Source organism: Protopterus annectens, chromosome 6.part0 (assembly GCF_019279795.1).
Source record: "Protopterus annectens isolate FY-2018-M chromosome 6.part0, PAN1.0, whole genome shotgun sequence".
NCBI classification, from domain to species: Eukaryota; Metazoa; Chordata; order Ceratodontiformes; family Protopteridae; genus Protopterus; species Protopterus annectens.
In genome coordinates, this window is record NC_056737.1 from 865,197,510 (window position 1) to 865,213,737 (window position 16,228).

Consider the following 16,228-nt stretch of genomic DNA (forward strand, 5'->3'; position numbering starts at 1 on the left):
CTTCTTCTGGTGAGGCATAATCTGAGGGGAAGGGATCTGAGAAGAGTAAGCCAGGGATTCATCCCCTGCAGATGCCTCTTCCTCCGATGCATCCTCTTTCCTAGTTCATTTTAGTGGAGATATAGTACTAGGTGGGAGGCTGTAAAATCTGGAGGAGGCCTAAGTGACATAAGGGCATTGAAAAGGCCCCTAGTTAATTGCTGCCAATCGCTAGCAGGTTCTTTTGGTTGAGACAAATGCTTGTCCCCCCCCAGTGCAGGTCTGCTTTACTTAAGGTAGGAGGGTCTGACATAGGCCTACATTCGATCAGATCAGAATCTACCTCTTCCCCAACAAGGATCTGTGGAATCCCCTTAGGGCCTTCCGTAATCACGAGCCATGGTTCCCCTTGGACACCTGACATGGATGCCTGCTTGGCCTCTGTGGACATGCCCAGTTAACAAATGTTAAAATAAAATAAGAATAAATAATAAATAAAATAAAATAAAAATAATGCTTGGATCCAAGATGGCCTGGGCATGAGGCCTAGCCTCCAGATCTGAGATGTGAACTGGGCATGTCTCCAGGCTGTCCTCTGCCTCAAGAGGGACGTCAGTATCCAGAGGTGCAACAGAAGATTCAGGCCTTTGATTTTTGGCCTTCCTCTTCAAAATCAGTTTGGCTTCAGGCCCCAAGGATCCCTCCATTGAAATATTTTGTTATCAGCTTTAAAAGCGCTGATTCTCTAGGTAAATAGCTAGGGAGGACATTCTACTCCTTAAAGTCTTTGGGACAAAGGCCTGACAAATAAAGCAGTTTTGTGGTCGTGGTTTGGGCCTAGGCAGAACAGACACTGGCGGTAGCTATCCTTGTGTCGAATTTGTCATCCAAACTGGTACTTGCCCCCCTTGGATGACATGAACCCTAAAGACAATGGCAAAAGGCAAAAAAATTCCCCAACAGGGCACTTATCTGAATTTTGAAAAATTGCAAACGACTTGGAGTGAGACCGTACACTGGAATCTGGCTTTCAGATCAGGAGGAAGAGAAGTTCTGGGGATGGTGTGCACATACATCACTTTTATGGCCAACATTTGAATGCAACCTACATGCGACATACCACCCACCCTACAGTAGTAAAGTCTTTTGTATAGTGGCCAACGTCGGGTCGCCTACAGTGGGGACCTCCCTCATGTTATGAATACTGCAACAGATGAATAGAAGGACATAACATCTTAGGCACACTGAAAGGGGTTCCTGATGTTAGGTCATACATGACTGATCTTGACATTTTTGTTGCTTATGCATGTTTTTTAAAATATAATACAATTTAAAAGAAAACTGTTTACTAGCTACAATAATGTACTGTTTTATACCACAATCATCTTTGAGTACTACATTAATGCCAATAAAGACAAATAGAAATTGTGAATACAAAAGAATCAGAAACATTAAGAAGAATACTGTATTTTATTGTAATGAAAATTACTTTTGAATTTATTATTTTCATATATAAATGGCATTCTGTACTGCCAGAAAGGTGGCAGTGCAATATATATAGTTACATTTTGGCAAAAAAGTTAACATTGAAAAAATGTAACAGAAAAAAGTGCAAAAAAAATAAAAAGTTTCTCTTTTTTTAGTGAACAACATTCTTGCTGGACTTAAGGTCACTCACATTATATCTGAAGTCCAAGTGTTTTGCAGTAAATAAATCTACAAAGAACAGAAATGTAAAACATACAAAAGTCACTATGTCTAAAGTAGTCAATTTTTCAACAAATAAGTTAAAATTTTGGTACACATTCTACCCGAATGTCAAATTAGAAAAATATACCTATTTGAAGAGCTGGTCTTCTTATGAAAGTTATTATGAACAGTGTCCATTACCAGTTTTGCTATACTCTACTTGATGTCTGAGAAAAAAGGCTTTCGCTTTGAGCCTCTGTCTCTACTTGTAGGAGTGCCTCCACAGTTTCCAAAGGTACTCCCTCCTGTGTTTGAATATGCATTGTGGTGCCATCTGCATCAGTTACAATAACAATTCCATCTGATTGAGACACAACAGCAGTACCTGGATGGGATAAAATCAGACCTTCTGATGTCTGAATAAAGATCTGTTCATGCTCCTGAGGTAAAAGTTCATGATGAAATTCTACTGTTTCATCTACAGTTACAGAGCTTCCTATATCCATGTGACCATCAAACTGTTCTTCAGTTTCTCCCAAGTCACCTAGATTTTTAAGTTCTAATTCGTTGTTTGGTTTGTTGCCAGATGGGCTCTCCACCTTTTCTTGGGAGATTGTGTCCTGCTGCTCACTGTGCTGAGTCCTGTAAGAATGGTCTATAGGTATAATATGGTCAGACAAAGCTCGCTCAAGCTGCTGCACCTGCTCTGCTATATCAGAGTCATTAAGCTGGTCTGAATGGTCAAGATTATTTTGAATGTCTTGGCTCATAATGCTGTTTTGCAGATCACGAACACTGCCGCCTGTATGTTCACTAGTCTTACTATCTGAATCAGGACTATTCATACTGTGCATATTATCGGACTGCACAGAACTACTGAACTTTGTATCGGTGAGCTGATCCAAGACATTTGGACCAACAAGATGATCCTGGACAAGTTCCTCTGGTGAAATGTCTCTTTCCATAGAGAAAAACTGTTCTGTACTCTGTGAAACTGTACTACCTATACTGGCTTGGTTTTGCTTAGCAGCCTGCAAAAACTTTGAACTTTTTGCTTCTCCAGCAGAAGACTGACATGCGGAAGCACTGGATTGAGACAGTTCTGCTCCATTTTGTACAGGAATAAGCTTATTACATCCATTGCTGGAATGCAAAATTGTACTTTTGATGTTATGATCACTGTCAGTAGACTGCTCACTTATTCTGTAACTGTTTTCAGAATGTTCAAGTGTCCTGTTTAGTGACTGGTTAACATCTGAAAAGAAAACATACAGCATTGAAACCTCAAAGACAGAAGCAGTAAATAGCAAACATTGCTGCTTTATATCAATCATGCTTTAACAATGACAGCATTTTCTACACTGGGGAATGGTATTTTGACACACACAGTCAGCTCCTGTCCCTTTTTTCTTTCTGCTGATGTAACTATACACTTCTTGAAACATGTCAGAGGTGGAATCTACAATTTAGGAGATGAACTGTTTTATATTTAAAACTGGTATTGTGTATATTTTGCATAGGTTTGATCAAGTTCATGTGATCCAATATACATTTTTTAAATGAACAGTTGGTGCATTTCACTGCTGTAATATCTGCATCTTGAGGTATTTATTTGTTCTTTCAAATTTGAAAACATATTGAAAGCTTGCTCAATAACATATTTACAAACAACAATGACACTCATTCCAACTGAATTCAAAATGCTTTTATTTATAACATCACAGCACTTTCAATCTTCTTCTTCTTCTTTCGGCTTTTCCCGGTTAGGGGTCGCCACAGCGGATCACCTGTCCGCTCATGATTGGCAGTGGAGTTTTACGGTGCTGAAGGCACACACACACCTACGGCCAATTTAGAGTGTCCAATCCACCTAGAGCATGTCTTTGGGATGTGGGAGGAAACCGGAGCACCCGGAGGAAACCCACGCCACCACAGGGAGGACATGCAGACTCCGCACAGAAGGCACCCCAGCCAAGAATCAAACCAGAGAATCTCTTGCTGTGAGGTGGCAACACTAACCGCTGCACCACCGTGGCCGCCCATCACAGCACTTTCAATAATAAACACTTAAGACAAAAACTACTATGATGAAGTGAGAAAAGAGATGCTCTTTGTGACTAAAGATGTTATATGCCACAATCATAAGCTAAAAGCATGCAACAAAAACACATTAACCAGGAATCACCACACCTAGCTAACTAAGGATGAGAAAATATAGTGTGACCAGTCAGGAAATGAAATCAGGCTACTGCAATACAGATACTGTGCTGTAATTTTTACCAAGATCTTTCAAGATTCAACTGTAATTGTTCTGCTTACATTCCCTTTCTTCAGTATTATAAATCCAGTAACCAGGAACAAGCAAACTTAGGACAAATGTGTAAAAATCCACCAGGTTAGACGTTTTAATGCAATCCTTGTCAAATTTCTATGACAAATTCTATTCCATGCCCCAGAATAAACTACTTAATGATGAATCGGAGACATGGGCTCATATGATTTAGTTTGTTCCCAGCACATTTCCTTTTTCACTTACTGCATGATATGAACCATTGATTACATGCCTAATTTACTCAGACTGGTACTATTAAAGATCTTGGTTTGGGTACCTATCACTTATGCAAGTTTACTATTGTTGAAACTACGAATCCTACATACGGAAATAGAAATCTACATATAAATGAAATAATGCTTTTGCGAATAAATAACTTAAAAAAGATTATATCAAGTTGACAGCAGCAATGAGACATGCATACATATGAATATGTAACAATATGAAAAAAAATAATGTAATACAATACTGTTTTTAAATATCTTTATTAAACATGACATTTTCAATAACTGTCACAGGTACACACACAGTAATACAAAAAATATATATTTTTTATTTTCATCAAGTATTCATATATGATTTATTTTTATTTATTTCATTCCCATCCTCAGGTCAATTTATGACAGACAGCACATCAGTTTATAGCCAGAACAAAACAATTAACAAAGAAATGCAAGAAAAATAGGTTGCCTGTCTATTCCAAAGACTAAATAACAGGCATATGAAGAAAAGTCTACTGGTCAAGCAGAAGGGGAAACTGGCAAGCTTAGTAAGAGGCTCGTAGAGTGCATGGACTGTTTCACAAGAGACTTTCAATCACAGAGCAGGCATGTATTTAACTGATTAAAGTTAATATGCAGAGAGGTTCTTCATGATAAATATTCTTACATTAAACACTGACAAAATTCTCAGTAAACTTGTAGGTGTACAGCCTTGTGGCAGAGCTTCTCCAATATCGAGATCAGATTTAGTGACCACAGGCACTGCTCTATGAAGGAAGATGGTGACTGAGTGTAAAAGGAGGCAATACTTCTGTTATGGTAAGATTTTACACAACTGTACTATGTTCTTCCATATCACTGTTGCAATATTCATAACCTAAGGAAGAGTACAAAAGCTCAAGAGGAAGCGGGGGAGGAGGACGGCACAGAACAGCCATGCAGGACAGCTCTGGCCCTGGAAGTAACTACCAACTTGTAATGCTTTGTGAAAGTATGAACAAAGGACCAACTGGCAGCTTCAAGGATGGAACTGGTATCCAGCCCCTTGAAAAAAGCATTAAGAAGAGGCAACAGCCCTAGAAGAATGAGCCTTTACTGATAAGGAAAGACATTTTCCATTAAAAGAATAAAAAAATGAAATGGCATCAGAAATCCAGGAAGAGGCTGTTTGCTTTGAAACAGGCAAAAACAGACCTGGGCTAAAAGGAAAGAAAAAGCTGCTCAGATGTATGAATAATATCTGAGCTGTCTACACAAATACAAGGTGTGAAGAATCTTCTCACTGGCAGACTGCAGAGAGGGGAAAAAAAGGGAAGATGAATAGACTTATTAAGAGAATTCTCATTAACCACCTTGGGCATAAAGGAAGGATCAGTACAAACAGACATCCTGTCTCTGTGAAAAACTAGGAAAGGAATAATGGCCATGACAGCCTGAAGTTCAGAGACTCTCTTGGCTGAAGTGAAAGCCAAAAGGAGAACAGTCTTCCAAGTACAATGTTGTGAGGAAGCTGAAGAAACAGACTCAAAAGAAGCTTGAGTCAATTTTTCAAGAACAAAACTGATGTCCCAGGAAGGTGAAATAGGCTTCCTGGGAGGCCTGATATGAAGGATGCCTTTAAGAAACTGACTGACCTAAAATCTAGAGGCCAAAGGAGGATGCAAGGACAGACAAGCAGAAATTGCTCACAGGTGAGCTTGAAGTGAAGAATAAGCAAACCCAGGGTGGAGTAGATGACAGAACTAAGACAGAAGCAGAGTAACCTCCAGAGATTGGGGATCCTGATGGCGAGAGAGGCACCAGAAAGAAAATGTTTTCCACTGGGACAGATATGATTTCCTGGAAGTGGATTTCCTGGCTTCTGCAAAACCCAAAGCATGTCCTCAGAAAAAAAGGTGCCTGAAAGGGTCAAAATCCTATCACCCACAGCGTCAGTTAAACAGTGGACAAGTAAGAAAGGATAAGAGATCCCTTGTCTTGTGTGAGAAGATCCACCCTGTAAGGAATGGTGATGACTTTGGGACAGTCCTGACTGACTTTGTGCAGGACTTGTGGTAACAGATGAAGGGGCAGGAAGGAGGACAGAAACACCCCCTTCCAAGGAAAAGACAGGACATCCTCTTTCCAAGCCAGAGGACTTGGGGAAGTTGTCTGTTCAGAGTGGAGGCAAAACGATCTAGCAGAGGAATACTCAACCAATGGGCAATGCCCAGGAACACATCTCTGTGAAGCATCCATTCATGAGCTTGTGTGCTAGACCTGCTCAAAGAGTCTGCCACTAGATTGTGCTCCAAGGGAGTGTAAACTGCCTGAAGAGTCACTTGATTCTGGACAGCTAGATCCCAGACTTGAAGGGCTCATCTGCAATGAAGATAGGACCTTGTACCCCTTGCTTGTTGACATACCACATCACTGTGGTATTAATTGTAAGCATTTTGAGGAGCCCGGGATGAAAGAGGGAATGAAAAGCCTGAACAGCCAGAAACACAGCTTTCACCTCCTTTATACTGATGTGGTCTGACCTCTGATGAAGAGGTCAGAGACCCTGAACCTTGAAGGGGACAAAGGAGGCACCCCATTCCCTGTCTAAGGCATCTGTAAAGAGCTCTTGAGTCGGGACTGGGGCTTGGAAAGGAAGCCTTGGATTGAGAAAAAGTTGATGAATCTACATCTGAAGCTTAAGGCTGAGACAGGGATGGAAGGGTACCAAGAAATCCAGGGGGTGGGAATGTTGAAGTCACACTGACTTGAGGTGCCACTAAAGCTTTATCATGTGGAGCCTGGCTAGAGGGAGCATGGAAATGGTGGAAGCCACGAACCTGTGAACCCAGAGAAATTCCCTGGCCATGCTGGAAGTCAGGGGAATAACAGACTGGAAAAAGTCAGAGAGAGAGAGAGAGAGATGGCCTTGGGGGCATGCCGAGATGCCAGCATGGGGATGGTCTGAAGCCTGCCACTGAGAAAAATACGATCCTGAAAAGGTGTCAGAGCTGATTTCTGGATCTTTATGGTGAATCACAGACTCTGTAACAGGGAAAAAGTAAACTGAAGAAATGAGCAGATTTTCCAGATAGGGAAAGATCTGAACTCCTCGTATCCTGTAAAAGGATTTGGTGAATACTCTTGGGGGAGTAAATAGGCTAATGGGCAAAGCAGCTAAAGTACAGTTGTGTACACTTACCATAAATGTAGATGTTTGAATGTATTCACTGTTGCAGTCATCACACTTGGGTTATCTGCCTGCAGGTAGCCCTCAGCCGGCCCGAATGCCAGAGACTCCATATTTCTGCGTCGGTTGCTGTCACTCCAGGACTGACGTCAGGTCATCAGGGGTATAATAACAGGCAGCCGACGCCATTACATCAGTTTTTCTTACCCCAAATGTCAGGAGCCCCCCAGTAGGGAGCTAGGGTATGGTGTGAAAATCACCACCAGTAAAAAGTGCATACCAATACCAATACCCCTGTAAGGGGTGAGTAATATACATGGAAAGGAGAGAGTGAGAAGAGAGAAGGGGGCTGCAGGGAGGGAAACCAGGACTGCAACAGTGAATACAATCGAACATCTACATTTATGGTAAGTGTACACAACTGTACTATGTTCTTCGTGTTTCACTGTTGCAGTCATCACACTTGGGTTGATTCCCAAAGCTGAAGAAAGGGTGGAGGCAGTCAAGAAGAGTTTGGGCTGGCTAGTATGCCCTGCAGGACTGCTGTTGCAAAACCTGCCCTGGATTTGGAAAATACAGGCATGTGGTAATGCTTGGTGAATGTGTGCACAGAACTCCAGGTAGCAGCTTCCAGAATGTCCCTGGTAGGGACTCCCCTGAGGAATGCTGTAGAGGTAGAAGTTGCCCTAGTGGAGTGTGTTCTGACCCCCTGAGGGGTTAGTTTCCCAAGGTGTTTGTAGCAGAAATGGATACAGTGTGCTATCCATATGGAAATTGCCTGTTTTGAAATGGCCTTATCCTCTGTCCCTGGTGCAAAACTGAGTAGTAACTGCTCAGATTTCCTGAATAACTTAGTCCTATCCAGGTAGAATCTGAGCTGTCTGTGCACATCCAAGGAGTGCAGGATCCTTTTCCCTTTATTTTGAGGATTAGGGAAGAAGGCTGGCAAATGGATAGATTGGTTGAGAGCCACAACGGACACCACTTTAGGCATAAACAAAGGATTAGTCCTGAGGGAGACCCCGTCAGCATGACAAAATAATGAAGGGTTCCACAGCCATAAGTGCCTGTAGCTCAGACACTCTTCTAGCTGAAGTGATGGCCAGAAGCAAGGCTGTTTTCCAGGAGAGGAATTTTAACTCTGCTGATGCTGCAGGCTCAAAGGGGGGGGGGGGTAGCACGAGCTTTTCCACTACAAAGTTAAGGTCCCAAGCAGGGGAGGGTGCTCTCCTTGGTGGCCTTAAGTTTTTTGCCCCTCTCAGGAACTGTTTGATGACAGGGTGAGAGAAGAGAGGTGGCTCAGTGTTGTCATGAGCCGAGATGGCAGAGCATGGATCTTAATGGAGGAGAAGGATAGGCCTCTGTGGAAAAGATCTGCTAAGTAATCCAGGGTTAGTGGTAGGAAGGGCAGTGTTGTGTCCTCACCTTTAGACTGACTCCAGGAGCAATACCTATTCCACTTATCAGCATAGGATTTCCTTGTACTGGGTCTTCTGGCTTCCTGAATGACGACCAGTACCTGCTTGCTTAGGATGGTCACTGGGGAGAATTCAAGGAATAAGCCAGGCTGTAAGATTCAGGATTTGCAGTTGTGGATGCAAGATCTGTCCCCCTGCTGAGTGAGGAGGGTTGGGCTTTGGGGTAGGTGCCAGGGTGGCACCGGTGACAGGCTGTGCAGTAGTGGGTACCAGTGCTGGCGTGGCCAGTCTGGGGCAATCAGGACTGTCCTTGGTCTGTCCTGTCTTATCTTGAGCAATACTCTTGAGAGAAAGGGCAGAGAGGGAAATGCATAGATTGAGAGATTTACCCACTGGAAGGATAGGGCATCCACTTTCCAGGCCCTGCTGTGAGGTGTCCTGGTGCAGAATTTGCTAAGCTGGTGACTGCAGGGGGAGGCAAACAGGTCCACGTCTGGGGTCCCCCATTTCTGGATCAGAAGGCTGAAAGTGCTGGGCTCTAATTGCCACTTGTGTGGGTCTGGGAGATTTCTGCTTAAGTCGTCTGCCAGTGAGTTTTGTTTGCCTGGCAAGAATTGAGCTTGCAGATGGACCTGCATGTCCAAGGCCATGTTCCACAGGGCCATGGCTAGCCTGCAGAGTGGATAAGAGTGGGTTCCCCCCTGCTTGTTGATGTACCACATAAAGTACAGTTGTGTACTTACCAAATATGTAGATGTTCGAGTGTATTCACTGTTGCAGCCATTACAACTGGGTTATCCTGCTGGCAGGCTACCCGCAGTCGGCCTGAATTCCAAAGTCTAGGTCCGGCATCAGTTGCTGTTGCCTCCTCCCTGACGTCAGTGCGACAAGGGTGTAAAAGATGCAGCCGACACCATTTTCTTCAGTTTTTCTTGCCCCAGATGGCAGGTGCCCCCAAAAGGGTAGGCTAAAATATGTCAATAAAGCATGCATGCACCAAGGTAATTTTTTCCTTCATCTACAAGCAAATACACCACATAGGTTGTATAGAATAGAGAAGTACAGATAAGTTCCAGAAAAAAAAAGGGGGATGGTGGGAGGGTAACCTGGACTGCAACAGTGAATACACTCGAACATCTACACTTTGGCAAGTACACAACTGTACTATGTTCATCGTGTTTCACTGTTGCAGTCATTACAATTGGGTTGAATCCCAAAGCTAAGGTTGTGAGGCTGGAGCTAAATAGGATTAGGAGCGGCCCTGCAGAACTGCAGTGGCAAAGCCTGCCTTGGATTTAGAGTAGAGTGGTAAGTGATAGTGCTTTGTAAAAGTGTGCACTGAACTCCGGGTTGCAGCCTCTAAAATGTCTTTGGTTGGTACTCCTCTGAGGAAGGCTGCTGAAGTGGCTGCTGCTCTGGTTGAATGTGGCCTAATGCCCTTAGGCACTGATTTGCCATGTTGTGAATAGCAGAAACGAATGCAGTGGCCTATCCACTTTGAAATAGTCTGCTCTGAGATAGCCTTTCCTTGTGATCCTGCAGCATATGCCACTAGTAATTGCTCAGTCTTTCTGAAAACTTTGGTTCTGTCCAAGTAGAAACACAGCTGTCTGTGTATCTGTGTATGTCCAAAGAATGCAGAAGTCTCTCACCCTTATTCTGTGGGTTTGGGTAAAAGGTAGCCAAATGAATAGTTTGGTTAAGGGCCACACTGGACACTGCCTTAGGCATAAATGTTGGGTTTGTTCTCAGAGAAACCCTATCTGGATGGAAAATGATAAAAGGTTCCACATCCATGAGTGCCTGTAGCTCTGAGACTCATCTTGCAGAGGTTATTGCTAGGAGCAGAACTGTTTTCCATGATAAAAATTTTATATCAGCTGTAGTGGCTTGCTCAAAAGGAGGCAGGGTGAGTTTTTCCAAGACATAGTTGAGGTCCCATGCAGGTATTGGTGATCATCTTGGAGGCCGTAAGTTTTTGGCTCCTCTGAGGTACTGCCTTAATAAAGGACGAGAAAAAATAGGTGGCTCTGTATTGTAATGAGCTGAAATGGCAGATGCATGAATCTTAATTGATGAAAAGGATAGGACTTTGTCCAGCATCTCAGTTAAATATTGCAAAATCTGAGGAATATTTGGTACAGTGGTGTTAATCCCTTGTGCCTGGTTCCAAGCACAGAATCTCTTCCATTTTTCAGCATAAGATTTTCTGGTACTAGGCCTCCTGGCCTCCAAAATAACATCCATCACCGCTTTAGAGAGAGGTGTGTTTTGAATGACTACATTATCCGCCATGCTGCCAGATTTAAGGTCTTGAGTTGGCTGTGCAGGATCTGATTGTTGTGTTAGGACAGTAAGTGAGGAATTTGACGTAATGTCCAGGCTGGGTATTGAGACAAGTTCCTTAGGATTGGGTACCAGTGCTGGCGGGGCCAGTCTGGGGCAATCAGTATCATTTTTGGCTTCTCTTGTCTGACTTTTAGGAGTACCTTGGGGAGGAGAGGCAGTGGAGGAAAGGCATATACTGTTAAGTTTTTCCAGCTGAAAGATAGAGCATCCACTTTCCATGCTAGCTTGTGATAAGTCCTTGTGCAAAATCTCTGTAGTTGGCAGTTGTGAGGGGAGGCAAATAGATCTATGTCCGGGCATCCCCAATTCCTTGTTATCATGCTGAAGACTTGCGGATCCAATTTCCACTCGTGGGGATCCATGAGGTTTCTGCTTAGTCCATCTGCCAGAGTATTTATCTTTTCTGGCAGGAATTGTGCTTGCAGATGTACTTGGTAAGTCAATGCTGTGTCCCACAGAGACATGTCTAGTCTGCATAGGGGGTAGGAATGAGTGCCTCCCTGCTTGTTTATGTACCACATAACTGTAGTATTGTCCCTCTTTATCAGTAGTTGCCCCGAATGAAGTAGATCCTTGAAGGCTGTCAGGGCATTCTGAACAGCTAGCATCTCTTTTTCGTTGATATGTAGATGCATTTGGCTTGCGGACCATGTGCCCTGAATACATCTTCCTGCCATGTGGACCCCCCAGGCATAATCTGATGCATCTGTTGTTGATATCTGCCTGGCTGTGGGTAAAGCGAATGGCTGCCCCTTGTTGTGGTGACAGGCCTTTGCCCACCATCAAAACTCCTGTTGCAGGTAGGGAATGAGGGTAATTATTGTTTCCAGGCTGTGGCAATGTTGAGTCCAAACACTTTTTAGATACCATTGAAGTTTCCTCATATGTAGTCTTGCATATGGAATTAGCAGAATGCAGGATGCCATGAAGCCCAAAGCCTGCAGAATTTTTCTTGCAGATAACTGGGTCTTTGTTGCCAACATGTCTGGCGTGAGATAAGCCATCTGGGCATTTGTATTCAAGCTTGCACCTAGGAATATTATCTCTTGAGAGGGTACTAGTTTTGATTTCTTTTCGTTTACTGTGTACCCTAGGCATGTTATTAATCTTTTTACAAACGCCAGATGCTGTACCAGAATGTCCTTGTTCTCTGCTTGAATAAGGCAGTCGTCCAAGTAAGGATATATTTGTATTCCTCTTTGTCTGCAAAATGCAATTACTGGAGCCAGGCATTTTGTGAAGACCCTGGGCTCAGTAGATAAGCCAAAGGGCAGTGCAGAGAATTGGTAGTGCATTGAGCCAGCTATGAATCTGAGGTATCTTCTGCATGATTGTCTGATTGGGACATGCAGGTATGCCTCTTTTAGGTCTAAAGTCACAAGCCAAGCCTTCTTGCCCAGCATGGGCAGAAGCTGCTGCAGAGTCAACATTTTGAATCTTGGAATATCCAGATATGTGTTTAGAATAGATAGGTCCAGTATTGGTCTCCAGGGTCTGTCCTTTCTGGGCACCAAGAACAGTCTTGAGTAAAATCCTTGTCCCTGCTCTTGCTGCGGTACTTGCTGAATGGCCCTCATGTACATGAGGGATGACACTTGCTTTTGTGCCTCTGCCCATTGAATTTTTGGCAGGTCTGGCAAACCGTTTGCCCTTGGCAGGGTGTGAAAGTGAAACTTGTAGCCTTGTGACACTATATCCAAGACCTATTTGTCCTGGGTTATTACATGCCAATTTTGAGAAAAAAGTGCTAGTTTTCCCCTTACAGGTGCTGCCAGAAAATAAGTGCTTGGCGCAGGCAGGGGGAAGTCATTGGGACTGTTTCCTGTATGGCTGTGATTTGTCTTCTCCGCTTTTGGAGGTACAAGTACCCCATTGTTTAGACTTGTATGAACCTTGGGGCTGGGATCTGCCTCTAGGGCGTCTGCATCTGCCTCTTTGTGGCCTCTCTGACACTGGAAAGGACCAATTCTTTGTAGGCCAGTGCCTGCTAAATCTTGGAGGCTGTACCTGTAAGAAATCCTTGACTATTTGCATAGATTTAGCTTTGTCATCCATTTGCTTCAACACCTCTTCTGCTTTAACACCAAACAAGGTATCATGCTGTAATGGAGCATCTAATAATTTTGCTTTAACATGATCAGGCAGATTCTGTTCCTTTAACCAAGCATGCCTCCTAATGACAGAACCCATAACAGCGGCCCTGCAGGAGGCCTCCAGAGAATCAAAACCACATTGCAAAGTATGCTTTCCCACTTGTTCAGCTGCATGCAATAAATCCTGCATTTCTTTGTTTTCTGCACATTCAGAATTTATCAACATTTTCTGTTTAAGCAGTGACATAATATATTGCTGATATTTAAGAATATGAAACTGACAATTTAAAGCCCTTATAGCCAGAGTAGCAGAAGTGTAAATCTTTTTTCCCCATCTGTCCAGTGCCCTAGAATCCCTGTCAGAGGGGGTAGGGTTTTTTGCAGTGGAAGCCTTGACCCCTTTGGGACCCTGACAGATAGTTTCTGGGTCAGCAGCAGGGTTCTTAAAAAGAAATTTATGTGAATCAGGAACCCTGTAGTATCTGTCTGGCTTAACAGGAGCTGGAGGTAAAGAGTCAGGGTCAGACTGGACTCTGAAAATACATCATTTACAATGTCTAACACAGGTGGAATAGCAAGGGGCCTGTGCTGAGGTAGTAAAAGGAAGTCTCTGAGCCTTTTCTTAGATTCTGAATAATCTTGGCTCTCCCAGTGGAAATGCTCCCTCATGGTATGCAGAGTTTCCCCAAAAGAATAATCCTCAGGAGGAGAGGCTGAAGGGATAGATTCTTCAGCATCAGAATCCTCATAGGGAGGAAGAGAGTATTCCTGATTAGAAGAGGAATCAGAAGAAATGGAAACCTGATCTGAAGATTCACATTCTGTCTCTTGCCTAGGCCTCTTATCAGGAGGGGGATGGGAACCCCTGATCAAAGTAATTAAGTCTTCGGCCATTTTGAGCCTCTGTTTTTTAGGCATGGAGGCCTGTCCATGGGGCTGTTGTACTTGTTTCTTTGTCTTTAGAGGTGCTTTAGTCTTTGCCTTTGAAGCTGAAGTTGTTTTAACATATAACTGTGTAGGCCTGAAAACACCCTCAGAAGCCGATGCCTGCTCAGCGGCTCCGGACCCATCTGAGGGAATAGTTTCCGAGGTTCCAATACCTTGAGTTTCCAGCAGACTAGTTGGCTCCACGTGGGAGTCGGAAGCAGCCTGTGGCTCTAAAGTAGCGGGCGTCAGGGGCTGGGAAAGTGCCTCACTGAGAACCGGCGACTGGCTTAGAAGAAGCCTCGTCGTCAGTTTTGGACCTCGGATGCCTGTCCTTTTCTTTTTCTTTGCGTTTCTTTTGAATTGCGGTAGTCAGATGGCTATCTGACGACATCGTGTAATTAAATCTTCTGCCAAAATAGTGAAATGCAAAATCGTACCGACGCTTAATAGTGCACTGGTTAAATCTAGCACAAAACCGACAATTAGCAACGTCGTGATCAGGGCCTAGGCAAGGAATACAGTAAGAATGGAGGTATTCGCTTCCCACAAGAAATACAATTACTAACTTTTTGTGACATCGGTCTGGAGCAAGAAAAAAAAGTTTCCCCAATGGGGTACTTAGCTTTTAATGAAGACTTCGGATCTGAAATTCGAACACGAAAATCTCAGGAGTCGGCCGACCGGCACTTGCGAACTGCTTTTGCTTCGGGCACCATGCGGCAAGAAAGACTGAAGAAAATGGCGTCGGCTGCATCTTTTATACCCCTGGCGCACTGACGTCAGGGAAGAGGCGACAGCAACCGACGTCGGACCTAGACTTTGGAATTCAGGCCGACTGCGGGTAGCCTGCCAACAGGCTAACCCAACTGTAATGACTGCAACAGTGAAACACGATGAACGTCTGTGGTGTTGTCTGTTTTTATTAGCAGGGGTCCAGGTGAGCGTAGGGATCTGAAAGCTGTTACAGCATGCTGAACAGCTAGCATCTCTTTTTGGTTGATGTGCAGATGAATTTGACTTGGGCTCCAGTGGTCCTGAATGCACTTGTCATCCAGGTGTGCCCCCCAGGCATAGTCTGATGCATCTCTGTTTAGGGTCTGTGCAGCGTGGGGTTGAGTAAAGGGAAGTCCCTTGTTGTGATTGCATGCTGCTGCCCACCAAAGAAACTCTGTCCTTAGACAAGGTATAATAGGAATGACAGTTTCCAGGTCCTGAGAATGTTGGCACCAAAGACTTAAGTACCACTGAAGTTTCCTCATATGCAGTCTGGCATATGGAATAAGTACGATGCAAGAGGCCATGAACCCTAGGGCCTGCAAGATTTTCCTTGTGGATAGCTGGGTTCTGGTGCCCATTTGAGTGAAGTAGTCTGTCAGATAGGCTTGTTTTTCTGGAGTAAGGAATGCCATCTGGGATGCTGTGTCCAAGCTTGCTCCCAGGAATACAATCTTTTGACTGGGGACTAGTTTTGATTTCTTTTCATTGATAGTGTATCCCAGGGAGGTTAGAAAGTTCTTTACAAATGTCAGGTGCTGCAACAGCATTTCCTGACTGTCTGCCTGAATCAGGCAGTCGTCCAAGTACAGGTAAATTTGAATTTTTCTCTGCCTGCAGTAGGCAATGGCTGGAGCCAGGCATTTTGTAAATATTCTGGAGGCAGTGGATAAGCCAAAGGGAAGTGCAGAGAATAAGAAGTTATGTACTCACCATAACGTTCCATCTGAGTAGGTAAACTTCATTTGTCAGCAACCTTTGGGTTATCAGATCCATATCGGATCCGAGCCGGCAGCTTCCAACAGCTAAGATCCGAGCTCCATGCTCCTCCCCCTTACCCATAATCCCCTGCTATCCCTTCCTGACCTCAGATCGAGTTTGCTTATCCATAAACCATACGATACCAAGAACCACCTCCATACTCTAACCTAGAGACAATCCACCATGAAAGCAGGAGTCCTTTGAACATCCATATAGGTTAGGGGGACGAATAAGTTTACCTACTCAGATGGAACGTTATGGTGAGTACATAACTTCTTAATCTGAAGTAGTTAACT

General features: G+C 43.8%; 1 protein-coding gene across 1 annotated transcript in view; it reads right to left on the reverse strand.

Moving 5' to 3' along the window:
• Positions 1-1,430: 1,430 nt before the first annotated feature.
• Positions 1,431-16,228, reverse strand: part of ZNF839 (zinc finger protein 839) — a 1,085,889-nt gene continuing 1,071,091 nt past the window's right edge. Inside the window, exon 8 of the mRNA XM_044074536.1 lies at positions 1,431-2,923. Within this exon, the coding sequence (XP_043930471.1) occupies positions 1,878-2,923 (1,046 nt within the window). The 3' untranslated portion in view covers positions 1,431-1,877. The remainder of the gene's footprint in view (positions 2,924-16,228) is intronic.